This window comes from Urtica dioica, chromosome 12, assembly GCF_054948205.1.
Source record: "Urtica dioica subsp. dioica isolate 48M chromosome 12, U.dioica_male_clone48M_v1_H2, whole genome shotgun sequence".
NCBI lineage: Eukaryota > Viridiplantae > Streptophyta > Magnoliopsida > Rosales > Urticaceae > Urtica > Urtica dioica.
This window is the reverse complement of record NC_142767.1, coordinates 17,051,413-17,074,219: the sequence shown is the minus strand read 5'-3', so window position 1 is coordinate 17,074,219 and position 22,807 is coordinate 17,051,413. Positions and strand designations below refer to the sequence as shown.

Below are 22,807 nucleotides of genomic sequence, written 5' to 3'. Positions count from 1 at the left end.
TGCTTGTGGTGATTATAATATATCGCTCATGCAACAAAGATCACGCTTGGAAAAGAAGCATAAAGGATTTATTTTTATTTTTTTTAAAATTTTATGTGAAAATAGTGTGATTGTGATTGTGAATGAATGATCTATTTCACGGAATGGATACTATGCAATTGGTATAGACGTTTCATATTTATCCGTAATGGTTACCAAATTGATGTTATGAGCTTGAAGCAGCACGTGCAATAAGGTCCTGAAAAGTCTTTCTTCTTTTGTGATAAGAGAAAAAAAAACACCAAAAGGAAAATTGATCTAACCCTAGTTTGATGCTAAGAGAGACAACACTTGGATGGAGGGGTATAGATAGAAAAGGTTCCCAGATACAAGTCTTATTATTATTATTATTATTTATTATTATTATTATTATTATTTCATATTGCAACGTTTCTTCATGTGGACAAGTCCAACTTTATGGAGAGGAAACTTCGTCCTCTTCTTTCTTTATTTACTTACAATTATATCTACTTTCTTTTTCAACTTCCTTTAATTCAATTGAAATATCTCTATCTCTAGGTGGACGAACTATCATGTAAGATGTCTCATCCAGGCTATGTCCCATTTCATCTTTAATTATTGAGACTACTAATAAAAAATGAAAAGAAACAAAAGAAAACACTATTAGTCGACGTGAAAAATTATCTTTCATGACACAATTAACAGCACAAAATAATCATAGTAAATTAGTGTGTAAATTTTTGTCGCTAAATAAGTAACTAGAATAATTTTGTCATCATCAAAAATTAAACAGCACTAAAAGGAATTAGCATTCCAACCTGTCAAAACAGTTAATAATTAATTTTGTATTTACAATTGTTCATTAATCAAATAATAAAATGAATATTTTTTAAACTTAACAAATAAATAAATAATTTAATTCTTTAGTTAGTTTTTATTTATGTAAAAATAATTGATTATTTTCAGTAAGTATAATCAATTTATTTTGTGATAAAGGTTAATCAACTTAAGCTACATATTCAAGTATAAGAAGCACGACACTCTATAAGCTAAGCTGAAAAAGCAAACAAAGCCGTTAAAAGTTATAATAATAAAAAGAATAAATGTCTCAAAACCCTATCGATATCAAAACACACGCAGAATACGCTCAACAAAAGGTCAAATAATGGTATTATATAAGAAATTGTTTTATTATATGTAATAATAATTGCGAAATTAGGATATAATATAGCACACATTTTTTTTCTTCCGGAAAACTACCCTTAAACCAAAAACCATAAGTTTCTCATATTCTCACAAAAGTCTCTCTCTCTCTCTCTCTCTCTCTCTCTCTCTCTCTTAGAAATCAACTCATCGTTTCTCCATTGCTGTCTTATAGCTCAAATGTAAATTGATTAAGTTGTGTGCATATTCTTGGTTTAAAGTCTATTTCTATTTTTTAAATTTTTTTCTTTTATCTTTATATTTCTATTGGTTTAAACGCATTAGTGTAAATTTATTATGAATTAGAAATCATAATAATATAATAAATATCTATGGCAAAATTCTGAGACAGTTCTTTAGCACTCTTTTCGACGATTCTTCCATGATATGCGATATTTATTTTAAATTTTCACTTGCAATAGTTTTGCTAATCAGTCATCGATTGTAAAAAATAATTAGTATAAATAAATTGAACCCCCTTCTAAGCATCGCAAATTATTGAGTAGCATTGTGTCTCTTCGTAAAAATATCATAAGATATGTATAAATATGCGTGTGTGTGTGTGTGAAAATGATTACGTTTAGACAAAATAATTTTTATCTTGTGATTGCGACACCCACGAATAAAAGAATATTTCGAAATGCGATTAAACCTCACATTATTATTAACTCAATGTGATTATATATAAATAAAGAGAGTAAGAAAAAGAGAACAAAATGTGAACATATATTTATATTAAAATAAGAAAAAAGCAAGTCTCCTCATTCCTAAATCCTAACATAGTAAATTCAACAAACTTATAATTAAGCAATAGTCAATTTTTTTTTATATAAATCTTAAGTAAATACTCATAATAATAACGATATCTTAAGTTATAATTTCTAATTTCAAATTTTATAAATTTTATAGAGTAGTTACGTTAAGTTGGACTTGTAATAAATAACATGTTGTGGCCATTCACTACAAACCTTAAAAAAAAATGGTTAAATGTCAAAAATTTAATATTTTGTACTGCTATATATCTACTACTGAACCTTAAAATTCAAAGTATTATAATTGCGTAAAAGAAAAAAAAGCAAAAAAAAAAAAAAAAAATCTCAAATATAAATATGCATGTGGTCTCTAGCGAAAGGGGAGTTAACGAGTTGTGGAGGTTAGTCCCTTAGTGTTATTATAAGGAGTGAGAAACAAAGACTTTCTCTCTCTCTCTCTCTCTCTCTCTTTCTCTGTGTCTCTGTGTGAGTGAGTGTAGTTATGATGAGGCAGGCGAGTCATGACGAGTCGTCGTCGTTGCGGGGGAGCAGCAGGGCGAGCTCGTCGTGCGCGGCGTGCAAGATGCTGAAGAGGCGGTGCAGGGCGAGCTGCATCTTCGCTCCGTACTTCCGGTCGGACGAGGGCAGCAAGTTCGCCAAAGTCCACAAGGTGTTCGGCGCCAGCAACGTGAGCAAGCTCCTCGTGGAAGTCCCACCCGAGCACCGCGAGGACGCCGTCAACTCCCTGGCCTACGAGGCCGAGGCCCGCCTCCTCGACCCCGTCTACGGCTGCATCGGCGCCATCGCCCTCCTCCACACCCGCCTCTCCCGCCTCTCCCACGACCTCGCCCTCGCCCGCGCCCGCCTCGCCCAATACCACCACCACTCCCAACAACCCCCCGCCGCCGCCCCCGCCGCCACCGCTGATTACGGATCATCATCCACGTCATCCTACTACGACTTTTCTAATGACTCTTCTGTTTATTGTGACAACGGATTTCTTCTGCCCTACGTTTTGTGACTTCTTCTTCTTCTTCTTCTACTTGTTGTTGTTGTTGGTGTTTTTAATCGTGGAATTATGAAATGGATTTCTGCTTCAATTGATTGGATCATCGGCCATTATTGGGCCACATGATCTTATAGCCCCACCAGTCACAACACACCACAGAAACATACACACGCTTTTTTAACTTTTTTGTTTATCTTCTTACTCTCTCTCTCTCTCTCTCTCACTGCGAGAATCCGAAAGATTTTTTTTGGGCTAGTGTGTTAATAGTAATACTAATATGTTCAATGAAGCAATGATTGATTAGGGTATACACGAATCTGGGCGTGTCAGGGGCGATCTCATGAACATCAGTTCTGTTCAGTGTTTGTTTTGATCATGGTGTGATCAAAGGTGTTGATGATAATAATAGATGTGTAAGAAAGAAATGGGTGATTTTTTTTTTTTTTAAAGAGAACTCAATTATCTGCACTCTGTCAGAAATTGTATGTTCAGGTAGCTCTTAAAGCGGTGTAGTACTAGTAGGACCGGTGGTTCTCTGACTGCAAGAGGAAACTTTTACTCTGTCTTGCATAATTTCTTTCAATTTGGTCTGGTAATTAAGTAATGAGGGACACGGGACACCACTATGATGATGAGGAGTCAGATACAAGAATTTACACAATATATATGCATACATATTTCACATGGGCGTTTACAAATCTGTTACAGAACCCATAAAATCAAGGTTGCATTGTTATAGCAGGTGATGCAGATTAGGCTCTTCTGCTTTAGTTGTGGAGGGGCTTTAATTTAAAGATCCGCCAAAAGTTTCCACAGATTTCAAAAATGAATTTTCTGTTGTGTACTTTGGAGTTTGGACATAATGTTCATCCGACTTCAGAATTTTTACTTCTTCCCTGGAACAAACACAAAAAACAGGCTTGTTAAGCCGTCAGTGAATTCGAACTTCCGATCAATAGGAATGGACCATATCAAATCATAAGAAACAATCCATGTTTTGCCTAGTTCACAACAATTTCAGTTTTCATAAGAATTAACTTGCCTATAAATTCACTTTCAATCAAAACCATAGGCTATTTAGAAGATTGAAGCACACACTGTACGAGTCCAATAAATACAGACCAAAAATATTTCTTAGTTGGTTCGCTCATATTCATACCTTAACAAAACATCAACTAAACAACCCTATACATATCTTGCTTTCTACGCAAAACATAAAACTAAAAAATAAGATAGAAATTGACCGTTACCAGAGGCAGTGGCGGAATCACGGCGACGAGGCTTGGCCTTGACCTTGGCTAGCTCCAATTGAGCGTCGACGAACAAGTTGAGCCTCTGAGCCTCGATCTCCTTCGAAAACTCCAACCTCTGCTTCTCAAGCTCAGCGACCAATCTCAGCCGCGACCTCTCCGTCCTCTCGTACACCTCCGCCAGCCCCGCCACCGCCCTCGCGAGATCCTCCTCGCCGTCTCCGCCGAGATCGGAGGCGACCGGAGCTTCGCCGGCGGAGGCTCCGACGAGGAGATCGAGGCGGCGATAGAACGGCCAGAGAGACGGCGACGGCGATCTGGACCTCTCGAGCCTGAACCTCCTCTTCAGCGCGTCGACTCGGTTCCTGCACTGCGCGTTGGTCACCGGCGGGGTCGGATCGCCGTCGGCCCGGCGCGTGCGATTCACGCACTCGGCGATTTCGTCCCAGTCCTTGCGGCGGAGGACTCCTCGGTTGAGGCGGAGGAAACGGTCCTCCCACGCGTCGATCAACGCGCCGGTGGAGGGCTCGGTCCAGGTCTCGCGGCGGAGTCCGGATCTGGCCATTGGAGTGGGGATATGGAAAATTGGGGGCGAGTGAGTGAGCGTGAGAGGAAGGAGCGAGAGAGAGGAGAGAGAGAGTGGGAATTGGATGGCCGTGCTGCATTGTGATTAAGTGACCGGCGGTGACGTCAGGTACAGAAGGGAATACTCACACACGACTTACAAATCACATCTTCCACTTAACTAACATTGCCACTTTCCATAAACAACACAATGGCTTGTTAAACTTAAGTGGTGGTTTATTTACTATGGTTAGTCTGCTTTATATGTGCTTACTTTCGATAGTTGACACATATATTATCATTGTGTTGGTTTAAACTATTAATAATGTTTATTCTAAAGAAAATTGCATATAGTAAAATAAAATTAAGTTAAAATGTAAAGAGAAAATTGATTGGTGCGTTTCTTAAGCTTTAAATTTCTATTTCCCGGCTTGAATTTATTGAGTTCTCGAGTGTTTTTTTTTTTTTTTAGTGTGTTATAAGGAGTTACAAGTTTAAAAGAGTAAAAGAGCTTCTATAAGCTTTTTGGAGTCATTTCCAGACAAAACGAAACAGTCATGAGTCGAAACGGGCCAAAACGGAGCTCGAGAAGCGAATGAACGAAATTTGAGCTTCTGTGTGCCGCGCAGAGCTTTCAAAAAGTCCCAAAATGTTACTTGCGTTCCGCGAGAAGATGGAAATTGTACCTCGAGCCGCGGCCCTCTGTCCGCGCGCCGCGAGGTGTCATCATCATCCACGCGGACTTTCGAAAAGCTTCGAAGCGCGCCGCGAACATTCCTCTGCGCGCCCACACACTTTCTTCAGCATATCGCGAGCTCCAGCCTGCACACCGCGAGGTCCCGTCAGGAAGAACAGGAAATTCACGATTTTTAATCGTTTTGAGCCGTCGGATCAGTTTTAATGACCCAGATCACTCCGAAAATTAGCTGGAAACTCATGTAATCAGACCTATAGTCCTATAAAACACATCTTAGCCTCTTATTACTAGACCTTAGTTTATTCTTTTGAAATTGTGTGTTTGGGAGAGATAGAGAATTTTGGAGAGCCGTTCATCGTCGTCTACGCTACAACTATAGTTTTATTATCTTCTTTTCTTCTCTTGAACTTCCATTTTTATTTGTGATAATTATTATGGTTTTGTTTAATTCTAGTTTTTCTTCTACTTCTTCTTCTTTGTTTCGTTGATACGCCATGAACTAATTCCTTTAAGGGCTATGGTGTAGCTAGTCTTAAACATGGTTATGGATTCAATTTGATTATTAATGAAGTATCTATTCACTCTATCTTGCTTTGCTTAATTCAATTCCATGCTTAATGCTTGTATGAGAGTCATGACTTCATTATTGATTTTGAATTCAACTTGATGTTTAAGAATGATTAGGTTGTTAGTGTGCGTGAATTAAATTACAGTGATTCATTCATAGGCTAGAGATAGCTAGGTTGTTACGGAGTTGTTTATAGTTTATACATTCTTGTGTTCATGGTTTACCTTGTTTTAGGAGTTGAGATTGAGAGATGAAATTTTGGCATAGGTTTATGCTGCCAGATGCTCGAGAGAGGTTTAGTAATATCCTTACCTTCACATAAACGTCAAACCATCGCTTATTTTGCTTTGTTTATTTACTTGTCAAAAAATTTTATGACAACTTACCTCCTCCATCTTTTGAGTTCAATTCGGTCTAGTTGATTTAATTATTAAGTAAGCTTAGTCATCGTGGGTTCGACATCCGTACTTTCATATCTATATTACTTGGGCGACACGTACACTTGTGTGTGCGAAAATATCGCAGCGAAAATTCCATAACTAACCTAAAACATGCGTCACTTTTCATATTTCACTCATTTTCAAAATATTTCACTAGTAACCGTTCTCTTTTTTTGGGACGAAAATATTCTCATGTTCCAAATATTTAGTAAAAAATTATTGAAATCTGATCACCAATTATTGAAATCTGTTCACCTATTATTAAAATCTAGTCAACAACTATTGTAATGTGGTTAACTGTTATTGAAATCTTGTTAACTGTTATTGAAATCTGTTTAATTATTATTGAAATTGAGTTAAAAATTATTGAAATATGGTCAATGGTTATTGAAATATGATCAACAACTATTGAAATTTGAATAACAGTTATTGAAATCTGGTCAACAACTATTGAAATCTGGTTAACTGTTATTGAAAATGGTTATTTATAAAAATTAGAAAGTTAGCGACTAATATTGAAAAAAGCTATTTCCACAAATGTAAAGGTAAAAAAAAAAACTAAGTATAAAAAAGTTGTATACATGTAAAAGAAAAAATCCAAATAAAGACGTATATGGTAAAAAAAATTGTTGACAAGCCGATGTATTATTCGGTTATTTTTTGTTTTAGATATTTGAAAAGTAGTGCGTTTTGGTGGGAACATATTAAACATCAAATTTTATAAGAATAAATTGTATATTTGCCCCCTGATTTAAGGCATCACTGACAAATGCCCCCTATCTTTTTAAAACTATTTGTTAACCCCCTGTAGTTGGGTCCTTCCGTCAAAAAAGAGGCTCAATCGTCAGTTAAATAATCACGTGGAACGCACGTGTTATGGTAAATAAGGGTAAAATCGTTATTTTGTTAGTCGGATGAGGGAGTGTATTTAATTGTTTGTTTATTCATCTAAATTAAATAAGTTGAGGTGTAAAAGTAAATTAAATAAATAAAAAACAGTAATTAAGTTTAAAAAAAAAAAAAAGTCGGATGTAAAAATCCCAAATTGCATCGAGTCTTAACAGTAAAACCCTAGAACTGAAAAACCAGTAATGGCGAAAGGTAAATCTCCTGGGAAGTCGTCACCGGCGCGAAGGTCTGTGGCATCTTCTCGCTCGAAGTCGAAAGGGAAAGAAAGTGCGAATAAGAAATCGACCGCACTGCCCAAGAAATCACCTGCTCGAAAACCAAAACAGAAGCAAAAATAGCATGTTCCGACGAAGGAGTCTCCACCGAGTGAGAACGAATGTACAGGTATGAACATTTTTGTGTCTTTTAAGTGTTATTTAAAATCGATAATATAGTTGGGGACCACAATGTGCTTTTGTCGAATGGGTCCAGGGTATGAAAATAAGTTTTTTTTTTTTTTATGGTTTTAGTGTGTGCGATGGTTTTTTTCCCTTTTTAATATACAGTGGGTCCTTAGTGTTGGTAGATTAAATTTATGCTTAGCCTTGGTTGGTTGGTTGGCTATATTTAATTGGAAGCCGGGTTTGTGTTGTTGTTCTTTTATGTGGTTTTGTTTTTCTATTCATGTACGAGATTTGTTAGTTCTTTGAAGCAGTGATATCCCTTTGCACTAATAACGGCTCTTTGTTCGACTGTCGTTATTTTTTTTTGCAGTTGAAACATTGAACTGCTTTGTCTTGAACGTTCACCATGGAGGTACGCTGTTGTTTGCAACGGCTGATCGTGATTGGAGCTATGAAGGTGGAGTTGTAGAGCGCATCGAGAGTGTAGACATAGATAGGATTTCGATGGTTTGTTTGGACAAGCTATTGACGGTGACGCTTCGATACACTACGGGGCCGCTATACTTCATGAAGTCTACGTTGTGTGACAAACTAGAGTGCATATGCTCTGATGAGTTGCTCTTAGAACTGTTGTCAGAGAGACTCTCAAAATGAAATGGGAAGTGCACATCTATTGTGATCACCCCGATGGTTCTCACCCAATTGGACCGGCAACGGTGGAGCATGACGATCAGCAAGTACAATCCGACCACTTTGATATTCCACGGCTCGTTTCAAAGCTGAAATGGGTGTAATCAAAGACGAGGAACCTGAGGCCTTTGAGTGGCTTATGAGCAAAGGAATTGATCACTGGGCTAGAAGTCGTTTTAGAACACATTTCATGAACACATATTCAAAATACATCTGCCATAGAATACTTGCATACATATATCATTACACTGTAATTTACATAACGTACCTAGTAAAAAACAGACCACATTTTACTTGTCATATTACTTGAATAACAACAGACACAAAATCAATACAATTACACATAACAAGAACTTGATTTGAAAAGCTTCACTAGCTAATCCGACCAAATTCTCTCTAGTATGAACGAAAGTAGTTGGACTCTCAGCTTCTGATTCCCCATTTTCGTTCATTTTGTTCATCATTTTTGTAATTGTATCTGTCGATGGGGTACAACTAGGAGGGTCAATCCATCTAAAATATCCGCAACCTGGATCATTTTTATGCTGAGAAACCAAACAATTCCCCCACAATCAAACACACAAATTATCCACGTTACCCAAACACACAAATTTAAGAAGAAAAAAAAAACAACACTTATCTTATACAGAGCACAACCAAAAAAACGTCTTGCTGGGTTACGACTTGTCCTTGACGTCCTCTCCACAGTCTTCAATTCGCACGAACACGTCGGCGGCTCGCGCGTGGACGTTTCGCCAACAACGACGTCGGATTTCTTGCGATTAGACGTGCTATGGCTTCTCTCCATACCGACGACACCTAAATTAGACGTGCAGAAGTTTTGAATTTGAATTTTAATCGGAGACGCTAACCCTAGCTCAATCGATTTGGGGCTCAGTCGATTTAGGGGTTCTCTCTTTTTCGAATGGTTTTTTATATTCTCAATAAAATGAGAACTGAAAATAAAATGAAAATCAAAGCAATTTACTTGAATCCAAAGACATTCTCGTAAATTCATTTACTTCTGGTACCATGTGACCACCACGTGGCCATTTAACTGACGGAGTGGGTTTATAATACACGGAAGGCCCATCAATTTTGTCGGTCGTGATATTGAGGTCCAATAACCTCGACTTTATATCATAAGTCATCTTCTGTCAGTAAGGTCATAAATCAGGGGGTAAATATACAATTTATTCATTTTATAAATGACGATAAGTTTTTTTTGGGGAGAAAGAGACGTAATTTTATCCTTTTTTTTAGGTGTGGAGAGAATAGTGTTGAAATTTTGATGTGTAGAGACATGTTTTTGAAACTTTGTACAAAGAGAATTTCAAAATTTTATACTATGGTTAGAGGTAATCTTGTTCCTCATTATAGATGAATATATAGCTTTATAAAATTTCAACTGACGTATATAAACAAAATACATATTTTGTGTATAAAGTTAAATATTCTCCTTGTGAATATCTCCATGAAAAGGAACTTAATGCCCAACTCCATTCCCAGTAAAACAAAGTGGTAATTGCTTTTAGAAGCTATTTATTGCAAAAAAGTGTTTTATAAGTTGCAAACAATTATTTTTTATTTTTAAACATTTATTTACTGTTATAGATTTTATTTAACTTTATTTATTATTTAAAATTTTATTTATAAGGAAAATAATGGCTTACTGTTTGAAAAACATATTATTTTTGAAACACTTTAAATTGTCGTTATTTTGGAATGTTTTCAGTCTAAAATCGTTGGTTTCGTAATTTTCCAAAACAATATGTTTCAACTCCGTTAACGTAGAGACCGAACACTTGGACTATGGGCCTGTATACAGAAGATGGTCTAATTCGTTAGGGCGTTACGACAAAAAGTGGGCTTTGACAGGTTTATATCTATTTTCTTTTTCTTTTCTTTTTTATTGGAAACCTATCTTTAATTTTAAAACAATGTTATTTTAAATAAATAATAATAATAATAATAATTGAAAAAGACGAATGACAATATGTTTCAAATTTGACTAAGCTAACTGATAAATTTATAAACTAATGAAACTAGTACCCCGAAGAAAGAAAGATGGATTCAATAACTTTTTATTTTATCTTCTTTCAAATTCATATACGATGATATTTTTGAAAAAAATATAGAAAGCAAAAATAAAAAATCAATATTAAGGCAGCTTTAACATTATATATATATATATATATATATATATATATATATGTATATATATATAAGCGATGAGAATTGTTGATGTTAGACTTTGTCCTCCATTAATATCGAATTTATGGTCCCGGATTATTAATTTGATCCAGGCCAAACAAAGAGAGATATCTCGAAGTCCGAATGAGAACCTCACGCCTTTTCGACCCCAGCTCGGTGCAATCAATCAACAGCTGGCTCGGATATCAATGTTACTCCGAACTCGCTCCATGTTAGCTTGGTCCGACTTGACGACACGCTCCTTCAATGTTTACTTGACGACCCGGATGTCGAAGACCATTCAACGCGTGATCTTCCCAGCTGATCTTCCAGGACTAGGTCAAGGGTGATACGGTCCTAAATAATTAGAGCTCGTCGGTTGTCTTTGAGGGTTGTAAATAGGAGATCCATAAGCATGTTTTTTTACAATTTACTTTCACTTTCTCTATGCATACGTTGTGATCTCGAGCTTCCATTGTTCTTGATATTTCATACCCTCTCATTACATTCTTTTGGTTAATATTTACATTCCTATTATAATATTCAATTAAAAGGACCCGTGCAACAATTTTGATCTATTTATCGTTCATTTCAATTATCTACTGCGTCTATTTTATTTCTCGAAGTTGATTTGATCTTGTTACAAAATTTTGAGGTCCATTAACAAATCGAAATCGAACATTTCTCTGGGAATTATTGTCAAGACTGCTTTGAAGTATTCTCACGTCAACAAAAATATCTTAGCATCTTTTAGTCTCCACATGATGGTTTCATATCTTTTTGAATGGTTATCTTTTATAAATATACTCTTACGTTTATAACATATTTAACTATGTTTGATATTTAAACTCTAAAAATAGATAATAATTTATATATTTCAACATTGAAGACTTTATTTATGAGCTTGAATCTGAGATTAACTAGGCTAGTGCTTCCTCAAATGATAACGCACTACATCACCGACACCGTCTGAGAAAGCTAGAGACCAAGGAAGACAAAGCTAGGGCTTCTTTTGGTGATGGCGTGCTTCATCACCGAGAACCACCTAGAGTTAGAGACGAAGCCAAGAATTCAAGTTCGCTAATATGCGAAAAAAAAGGTAGGTGTGGACTGATTTGTAAATTTTTATGGTAAAAATATTTAAATAAATAAATAAAATTCAAAAACGGGCAAAAAGTGCACAAAAAAAATTGAGGGAGGGATATAACCCCATTTGGCTCCTAACTGGCTCGTGCCTGCCCAGAGTGACTGTCGTTTGTCGATGAAACAATTAAGAATGAACTCCATGCAAACCTAAAAATGAAACACTAGAAGAAATAAAACACTATACTTATTCGACCAAGAGTTAGACCGTCAAAATCCATCAAATGAGGGAAGTGGATGATGAGGGATTAGATGTCGAATAAGTCGCTGGTTAAACCAGGGCGGCGGCCCGAAATTCAAATGGGATGCGGCTGAGAGAAGATGATGGGGGGTTTTTAAGAAAACTCTAACTGTAAAGAGATCTTCTGTTTTGAGAGAAAGAGAGAGAGAGTTTTCATATCATATCTTCGAGTATAAAAATTAATGGTTAGAACTTGGTGTATTAGATCTAGCTTAATCTCGCGTCAAGTAAGAAAACATGAAATAGAAAATAAAAGATATCATAACGAACCGTTTTGTTACTACTTAAATTCATTCTAACAAATATATCTGAAAGTTCTACACTTTTAAATTAATATTTCATTTTTAATTTAAGAAAAAAAAATTCATTTCGTTGAGAATATATTTAAATACGATCAGAACAAAATCGCTTCTAAAACCAGCAGGAAGAATACCATAATTCATATATCATATTTGTGAACAACCAGCACATTTTCAGCAGCTTGTCGTCATTATGACCATAATATGGTCTTGTTAAAACTAGAGTTAATGAGAAAATAAAGATCTTCTACATGTATTATTTCCTTGAAAAGACGAAATGTTTTCAATCACATAGCCCCACACAAATAAACAAACTAATAAAACGTATGCATGCATATATATTTAAATATATGCGCATGCATATCCGTCAAAATATATAAAGCAAGATTGACCCTCTTTTTTATGTTCTTACCTAAATAAGTTCTATGATCTGCCTCTCCTCTTTGTATCTTAAAAAAAATATAAATAATCTTGATTTGGGGCCTTTTTGGAGGTCCCTAGTTTGACTCTATTATTATTTTCCTTAATAAAACCCAAATGGCTTAATTGTGTAATTCATTTTTAAACTTTTTCTCGCCTTCCTTCTATGATCATAAATTATTGAAACATTGTTTAACTGCAGAAAAAATCATGAAAATGAAAAAATTAATGTCACAAAACTATGGAGAAAATCGAGATGCTTTCAATGAAGTATTGTACTCCTAGCTGTGTTGTATTGTTCCGAATGACGCAAAAAAAAGAAAGTGTTTAAATATATGCGCTCCGTCAAAATATATAAAGCAAGATTGACCCTCTTTTTTATGTTCTTACCTAAATAAATTCTATGATCTGTCTCTGCTCTTTATATCTTCAAAAAAATATAAATAATCTTAATTTGAGGCCTTTTTGGAGGTCCCTAGTTTGACTCTATTATTATTTTCCTTAGTAAAACCCATGGCTTAATTGTGTAATTCATTTTTAAACTTTTTCTCGCCTTCCTTCTATGATCATAAATTATTGAAACATTGTTTACCAAGGCACTGCAGAAAAAATCATGAAAATGAAAAAATTAATGCACAAAACTATGGAGAAAATCGAGATGCTTTCAATGAAGTATTGTACTCCTACCTGTATTGTATAGTTCCGAATGACGCAAAAAAAAAAAAAAAAAAGGTGTATTTGAAGAAGAAAAGCTGAGATATATGACAAGGGAATCTCTGGTGATAATGTGGTGGTCATGATCAACTTCACATCAAAAATTCAAATTGACCGGTTGTTATTGAGGATACCAAACTTTGGTTGACACTTCCACAGATTACCTCAGATTTACCACACACACACCCCCAAGTCAGACAACTATATCAGGTTGTCATGCCTTTGTCATAATATGTATTTTTAGTTATTTATTTTCTTCATACCTTTTTTTTTCAAACACTAATACGTTACTTCAAATCACGGCCATGAAGAAAATAAAGGGAAATTAGATATGCTTTCGAATTTTAAGTATGAAATCCTTATCTTCTTGTACCTAAACTTGGACGTGTGAAAGTGGAGTCAAGGTTTGAAAAATTCCTTGGTAATCACTATTAGCGATTGGAAAAGAGATTTAGGTATAATGCATGTGGTTGATAAATGAATTGCATTGTGTGAAAGAATGGACGTTCCACCTATTTTTAACCTTAGCAAAGCTAATTTAGTAAAGCACAATCAATTATAATAGATACTCTATCTTGTAGCATATAAATTTATTATTAATATTGTATTAGAAAAAAAAAAAGAGAGGAGAAAAAACCTCAAGGCAAATTAATCCAAAGCTATACAACAATGTATTCCTTGGATTCCTTTTACATGTCTAACGAAAGCTGCTTTGGCTAACATAATTAATAAATAAATTGATAGTAAAGTATAATTAGTTACTATTAAGGTCTAACTAGCTAGAGATCTTATGTATTAGCACTCTTGAACGTTATTCAAAGGCTATAAATATGGTATTAATCTACACTTATTGACCCCTATAATAAGTGTTTTAAGTAGGTACATATCTAGCTAGTCATCACATGTGACCAGATATGTTGTGGTTCAAGGATGAGTAAAAATTAATAATGTAACCAAATGTCTGATTATCTTAAATTTACTAAACACGATTTCTTTTTAACGTGGCAGTTTGTAGTTGAACTATAACTGTTGCTAATTGTTTAAAAAGCTCTCTCTCTCTCTCTCTCTCTCTCTCTCTCTCTCTCTCTCTCTCTCTCTCTCTCTCTCTCTCTCAAACTTCTAAGGGATTGTTGTGGGGCTCAAAATATTATATATATCGACACCCCATCTGATCTGATTCTTTTAGATATCTACTACAACTAAAGGCCATGGTCATCAGAATTTCAAGATTTGCTTTTTTTACATTGTCTATTGAAGACATCATTATCTTAATTATCCGAAAAAAAAGTCATACTGGTTAGTAACGCCTGTTTAAACTTTAAAGATACAATGAGATTATTTTTACCATTCTGTACATATGAAACAAAATTCTAATAATTTGTGCAATTTTTGTGTAATTATTGATCCAATTTTCTTGCCATGATGGCCATTATGCTTTGGACTTTATAGAAAATATCAACATAGATGATTAAATCTAACTATTAATGGTTTCAATTTATCTCGAATACTTTATAAATTTATCCCGAATACTTTATGATTTTTTTAAGAGAAAAAAACGCCGCTTCTCCTCTAGGATTGTTGTGGTGCTCGTTGTCCAACCCTCAGTTTTGGGGAGAGGAGAACTAAGTGTAAATCTCAAACTACTAGGTATGTAAATGTTTAGTGGAATATATAATATATATATAGATAATTTAGCTTTATTCTAATAGAATGTTTAGTGGAATTTAAACCCAGTCGCTACTGGAAATAAAATGATTGTATAGTTGAAAGAAAATATAGATAATCAATTAATTAATCAATAGGGTAATATTAAGAAGAAGGAAAGCTATGGTTAGAACTTGGAGGTATGAAGTCCATGTTTAATGGGGGAAAAAAAAAACACTAGTTAGAGGTCCACAGGCAACTTCTTTAGTTGCGCATGATGATCAAAGCATTAGTTTTCTTTTCTTTGATATAAATCAAGACAAAGAAAAGTGATTTTCAACTATAGCCAATGATATATCCATCTCAAAAGGCGATGCTATAGTTTCCGAGCCATGACTTTTTACAAGACAATATCCAAAATAGATAGCACGCTTTAGACCATGGATTTCCTTATCTAGAACTTAGTTTCGCAATACATGGAGTGATGTTTGACGCATATGATAACCCTGACCTTATTGCTGATAAAAGAAAAAATTAAAAATTAAAAAAATATATAATATAGTGTGGTTTAAACATGACTTGTGCATATGTTACATACAAAAGAAAAACCCAATCCTGTTGTTGAATTGGACTTTACGTTACATCTCCCCTATTCCAACATATGTATGATTATCAAATTAATTCATTATATAATAACATTGTAAATTTAAATTGCTAGCGATCAACCACAACCACAAGCTAGCTCATTCATATTACATCAGTAAATTTACAGTACTATGCAAAAGAAAAATTATTATATCGGTGTGCACTGTGCGTGTACTATGGAACTTTATTTGTGGTACCTAAGATAGTCTAGTGGTAATTCCACACCACTTCCTGTGTGGAGGTCGTGGGTTCAATCCCCACCGTAGCAAAGCTGCCTTAAAAAAAAAAAAAAAAAACTATGGAACTTTATTTCTTTGTCAACATGATATTGATTATACACTTTTAACACATAATGAGTCACGATAAATTTGTTAGCATTCATGATATGTAAGGGAGTAAAAGACAATTTGTGAAATTATTTAGATAAATATATAAATATTTCAAAAATATATCAAATAAAATAATAGATAAATAATAGGATATTTATTACCAGTTAGAAAAATAAAATTGAATTGAATAATTCCTAACCGGTATGAATAAAAGCTCAGAAAGAAAGAAATGAAAAATTAAGGTCCGTTGAAACGATTTCTTTGAATTTTTTATCGGCTTTCTATAGATGCTAAAATAATTAAATTAAAACCTCTTAGGATACAATGACAATGAGATGGGTGATGTACCACGACTTGCGTCTCAGGTAGTGGAACTTGAATTTTACTGCAAAAAAACTACCACAACTACAAATGAAGAAAAAAGACTCAAGGAATTAGAGGACTTTTGAGTGAAGCATAAGTGTTGGTGTGTCTTGGATGAGAACCAATACCTCCTTTCATACGAAGGGCCAAACATGATTACAAATCATTTGTCACGACCCGTGAGCGGTAGCGCGACCACGAAACGTAAAACACTTTGAAATATAATATTTATATAATAGCTACAACATGTAAAGGTAGTTCATAAAATTACGATTTTTTTCACTTTATGACACACGCAATTAGGTCTTATAGCGACCAAAGTATAACAAGGCTCTTGCGTCCCAGATATATTCTGTATATAATTTAAAAGATATGCGAATCTTAGAAAATAAAGTTTGAGTCAAGACTTATATGAAACTATATCAAAAGACGCTTGTCTTTGGTTTACTAAACGCTACTATACCCAAAAGGTAAAGAAACATGCTACTGGATCTCTCCAGGGTTCCGATCTACTGAAAGACGCTCTTTCATTTATCTGCATTACCAAATATCATAATTTATGAGTCGCAATTTTCGATTAAAATTAATAAAACATGTTTAAGGCGTTTATGAATGTATTCTCGCTCCACGGTGAATTTATTTAACTCGAGAAATCAATGAAATCTCTTTTTCGGGAAATAAAATTTGTTGGAGTCAAATACGATATTTTTCAATTACATTCCGAAATTTTCACTTGACCATAAATATTTATTTTATAAATTCATGGACTATTTCATGCTTCGAGAGACTTCTACTTGCAACAATGACTCCATTCAAAGAAACTCGCTTAATCTTATTAATGACTTACGAAACGATATTTCAAAAAAGACCTTACTTTACACCATTGTTGTGAGTTAATGGGGCTCGATGTTACAAACTTTTTTTAGCCTTCGGAAAGGCCTAACACGGCCGGGACAAACAGCAGCAATGGTGCAGAATGGTGCGATATGGAGATGAGTCTTTTCCATATTCATTCACATTCACAACATATCTATTTCACTTTAATTTTTCTGATATTTTCCAACAACCATCAATTTCTCATTCAGTTGAACTCCGATTTTAGTAAATAAATAATCGATCTTATACTGCTCACTATGAAGAATGCGAATTAGCACAAAAATTTCATATTTGATTAATGGATCTCACTCAAATAACAGCCACAAATCAATCAATCAATAAAATATAACACATTTTATTTTCATTATTTCCAACAAAATTATCAAAGAATTATTAGACAAGGAAAACTACAATAAAAAAAATAAAAATAAATAAACGATGACGTATCTAGGTGGGGTGGGCGATCGCAAAAGATTGAGCATGAAAAATATGGATACAATTAGAAGCAAAATGAGTCCATGTTAGATAATGCATACGATCTAACTGTGCATTCAATGTCCGATTTCAAAGACCCCACATGGATCATAACAAAGACACCATATCTTATTTTTTGATGCGTTGGTTTGGCTTGATTAAGATTCTAAGATATTCCAGAAGGAAGATTAAATTCCAAGATGTATTTATATCATTGCAGCTGGGTTTTCAAATCAATTATTCGACCCTCCATTTTATCCCAGCTGGCAATATGTCGGAAAGAAAATTGACGAAGAATAAACCTTGCGAAATCAAGGAAGACTATCGAGCAATAATTCATATCAAGACAGCTTAAAAGGGAATAATGACTTCATTTAATGGTCTAGAAGTAGAACTGAACATTTAATTTGTAGTCCATATCTGCACGGGGAATAAAGGGAAATTTGATCCTTGAACTTTTAATTTCTTAATTTTATGTTTTTTAGCGGGAGACATATCGTTTTATCCTCCATGGAAAGTATATTTTGATCACATATATTTATATTAATTAAACCCTAACTTTTGTAATTCTGCTTTTTCCTATGCCACAAATCAAGGAGAATAGTTATAATACTATACAAAATAATGAATATACATACAGCCTAGTAGAAATATATTTAAAATTATGACAAACATGAATTCCTGAAATCTTTTTTTTAACACTGTTCTGTTATAATCCGTTATTCTTATATTTATTTAATTTGATAAAATTTCTGTGTTAATTATTTGCGAAAAAAATGCTTACAAAATAAATGATAATAATAAACTATTATTCTGAATTTTTTTAATAAGTCAAGTGGACCGGATATGCCCTTTGGTTAAAATAAAATTTCACGTGACATGTTTATAAAGTTACAGCATATACTATTAATTAAAGAGGCTAAATTCAGTTAATTAAATATTTATGCGTATATATGAAAGCATATATATAAATCATGTGCTCTCTCTCTAGCATTTAGCCAGTATCTTAGGTCCTTCTTTTTATTTTTATCATTCACGAGTGCCCATCAAAGTACTTGGTTCTCTAATAGGACAAAAGGAACAAAAAAACGCAGCAATACGCATAGTCAATTACAGGCATTAAAGTAATATCTGAGCCTGGCAAAATCTAAAACGAAAAAGAAACAGTTATATTCTTGTAGCTAGGTCTAAGCTAATTTTTTATAATATCCAATGGTACCTTTGAACATATGGAATATTTTCATAAAACAAGTAATATTATAAAATTACACAAGTAGTATATATATATCGGTGTATTACTATATACTGCGAAAGTATATGAGCGTATGATCATCATGTATAGTTGTATACAAAGGTGGGGTCAAAGTGTCGCGACAAGCACAGTTGTGCTTCAGTAAGTACCACTTGCTCAATTTTCCTGCTTCCTGGCCAGCTCTGACGATTTATAGTTTTTGAGAGTTCAAGTCTAACAAAAAAGAAAAAAAATGCAATGAAATAAGAGAATATTAAGTAGACATCCTAGAATTTTAACATCTATTTTTAAGCTTATTACAATGTTTTCTGAATTTGTAGTCATTCATTGTATTAATTGGTGACTTTTTGATATATTTAATCGTGCATTTATATGACCAAATATGTTTTGGACACTTAAACACAAATTATTAAGGATATGTGTTTGGTAATGTTAATGACATCTTTAAATTATCTTGTTTAGTGTATATTAATGTTTAAAAAATATTCCTGAGAATTTGATCCAAATTACCACCTCGTGAAAATCTATTTTTTATTTATTTTTTATTTTATTGTATATACGTACAAGTTCTTTTACGTGTACAAGTTTTTTTTTTATGCTGATATATATATATATATATATATATACACACACATTTACATATACATACATACTTACATCTTATAATTTATGTTTATGTTATATTATTTATATACGTATATGCATGTGTATCTATGTACCAAATTTACTAACTATGTATTATATCATTAATGTATTTTATAACAAGTTTATATGTTAATAAATAAACGCAAAATATAATTTTACATTAGTATTTTTTATATAATAAATCAGTTGTTATTTTAATTATCTTCACTTTAAATATTAAACAAAATTATGCCGCAATTCAAACGCCAATAATTTTTTTTTCCTCTGCGCTTTTTTTTTCTCACATTTATTCTATGTGTTTCCAGTAATAAGTATAATAAATTATCATGATAAAATTGAAAAATATCGTATGGATAAAATGAAAAAAAATCGCGTGGTAATTAAAATTAGATAAGAATTTCATTTTTAGACGTTAAAAGATTGTTTTTCACTCCAAATTTTTATTTTCATTTTAAATTTGTTATTTATGTTTTCTTTTATAAATTATTATAAGGATATATTTGTTTTTTTTTATCTTGTTAAATCAAACAAATAATGTAAGGTTACCATGTGATTACTTGAAGGGCATGAGAGCGGAATAGCTTTTTTTTTGTTTTTTGTTTTTTTTTAAATCTTTGGGGTATTAAAAAATAGCCAAAATTGAATACGTTCAAATTGTCGAAATTGTCCGATAGAATTTGTTTTGAATAAAATTAAATTTAAAATGTTAATTTAAATAAGTATCAGTTGTCACTACTATAAATAAAGCCTTTAAAAAAATCGTTTTTAAATGTCAAAAAGTCGCTTCTATTTTATTTTTAGAAGCGCTTTTAGAAGCGACAAAGTCGCTTTCGAAGGTCAGCTTCTAAAAGTAAGTCGCTTCTAAAATTAGAAGTGACATATTTAGAAGCGATTTGACGCTTCTATGTCTAAAAAATTAGCTTGCAAAATGGCGGAAATGGTTTATGAGTGACAACGTGTTCCCATCATTTCGCGAGAAAGCTGTATAAGCGACATTAGAAGTCTAAACAATAAAAATGAAATAAATAGTCTAAACATAATTGCCTCAACTACCACCGTTTGATAAAAAAAAATTCCAATTTTTTTACCAAAAGCTTAATTTGGACAAAAATATTAGTAAGTCACTAGTACAAATACAATTTTACCCACAACATGATATCAACAATTGATATTTATTGTCGACATCTGTGAGTTTTGAATTCTCTATTTGTTGACGTAGATGTCAACAGTCGACATCTATTGTTGACATCTATGTCAACTAATAGAGAATTCAAAACTCACAGATGTTGACAATAAATGTCAATTGTTGACATCTATGTCAACAGTTGACATCAATTGTTAATGGTAAAATTGTATTTGTACAAGTGGTTTACTAGTATTTTTGGCCAAATTAAGCTTATGGTGGGAAATTGGAAAAAAATGTATCAAATGATGGTAGTTGAGGCAATTTCTCAAAAAAAAAATCTAAAAATCGCGATCAACTTTGGGATAAAAAGACTAAAATCCGCGACCGTTTTGTTTAAAAATAAAAATGGGCGGAAAAACTAGACCGAACCGCAAAAAAATTGGTGAAACTAGGAGTGATAAGTCACTTCTAAAGTCATCTAATGAGCAGAAAACTTTTAGAAGAGACATTTGTTATTTTTAAATCTAAAAAATTGACTTTTTCAAAACAAAAAGCTTAGATTTCCTTTGACTATGCTTCTAATGTAAAAAATTTGCTTCTAATTAGAAGCGATGTGTTGCTTCTAAAACTGTTTTTTGTAGTAGGTGAGTTACAAATATATTTAAAATGCTGATTACACATTAAATGGGAATTATATAGCCTTTAAAGAGTAATTTTTTTTAATAGTAAATGAGATCAATTTTATTACGCTAACGGGGTTGGTAATAAATCAGCCTCCAACAAAGACAAACCAAGTTGAGGAAAGTCTAGTAACACCATTTTTTTTTAAATGATCAAGGAACACCGTATTTAAAGAGTTTATTTGTTTGACCAAGAAGTTGGGAAAGAAGGACAAAAGAGTAAATCAATATATAAAAAGCTACCTATATAATAAAAAAAATGGCTATTTATTACAATACAATGAGCGTTGGCTATTTCTTAATTATCATAGTTTCAAATGGTCTAGTTCGTGCAATTTCTCCCACTGAGATTCACAGGAATATGATTATATTCCATTCTTTCAAATCAAACAAACCCTAAGTATAAAACTCAAGTTTTGATAATGAAAGATATTTTAGTGTTTCATCAGAATTGAACCAATATATTGCTCTCTCGCAAAGGTTTCTTGTAGTCTATACTCTAGAGGTCTTGTCCACGTTTCAGAATAACTAAAATATTTGCCATTTTTTTACACCTATTTTACCCTTAGATCTCTATTTGATTATAATTTTTCTTTTGTGATCTTCTGGATTTTCTTTTTGCTACACCTGTGGGAATGTTCGTTTAAATCCCCTTGAAAGTTTAAACGTTATTCGTAGTAGAAACAATATAAATCCGTTTATATGTAATCTTTCGAAATCAACTATTGTAAATGGTGTTATAGTTATAATTTTAGTATTCAAGTACGTATGAAAGATTTATTTTCAAACCGATTCGTTTTCCAATTACTATTGAGATAAATTTCATACACTTTTGAATTCTAGAATACGTATTTAAACCGCTTTAGTGTTTTTGTTTTGAATTTTGTAATTATAATTCGCGCGGGAAAATTCTGTGTTCATCACTTTCAAATGCATCAACGTGACAACAAATGAGAGTGACGAATACTTCGTACAACCCGGCCATAATTCTGTGTTCAGGTCGTTGAAAAGGTCATCGAACTGTCCACTCTGGTATTCTGCATTTGGGTTAATACTGTCATCGTCACCGTCTACGTCGTTGCGATCTAAGATATCGTGTACAGCATCAAACATCCCACCTCCTCTTCCGTAATACGTCTGATACTGCATTACGTCATCTTCTTCCTTCCCGTGAAAGATCCACCTCGTGTAATTCCTCTTAAATCCTCTGATAAAGAGATGATTCTCTATATCAGGAATTTTTTGCATCAACACGTTATTACACCTCTTGCATGGACACTTAACTCGTCTTTCGATGT

The 22,807-nt window shown here is 33.4% G+C and overlaps 2 protein-coding genes across 2 annotated transcripts; one reads left to right on the top strand and one right to left on the bottom strand.

Annotated features, from left to right (window-relative positions):
* Positions 1–2,325: 2,325 nt before the first annotated feature.
* On the top strand, positions 2,326–3,385 carry LOC149379674 (LOB domain-containing protein 21-like). The gene has a single exon (XM_089603035.1). The coding sequence runs from the start codon at positions 2,458–2,460 to the stop codon at positions 2,974–2,976; it is 519 nt and encodes a 172-aa protein (XP_089459161.1). The 5' UTR covers positions 2,326–2,457; the 3' UTR covers positions 2,977–3,385.
* Positions 3,386–3,423: 38 nt separating this feature from the next.
* LOC149379673 (sequence-specific DNA binding transcription factor) lies at positions 3,424–5,012 on the bottom strand. The gene is made up of 2 exons (XM_089603034.1): positions 4,215–5,012; positions 3,424–3,860 (listed from the first exon to the last, which is right to left on the bottom strand). Exons 1-2 carry the CDS (start codon positions 4,777–4,779, stop codon positions 3,850–3,852), a joined length of 576 nt encoding a protein of 191 aa, XP_089459160.1. The 5' UTR covers positions 4,780–5,012; the 3' UTR covers positions 3,424–3,849.
* Between the last annotated feature and the right edge of the window lie 17,795 nt (positions 5,013–22,807).

Bases quoted from the DNA above. Each gene is read 5' to 3' on its own strand.
- LOC149379674 (XM_089603035.1), top strand. From the start codon at position 2,458: ATGATGAGGCAGGCGAGTCATGACGAGTCGTCGTCGTTGCGGGGGAGC.
- LOC149379673 (XM_089603034.1), bottom strand. From the start codon at position 4,779: ATGGCCAGATCCGGACTCCGCCGCGAGACCTGGACCGAGCCCTCCACC.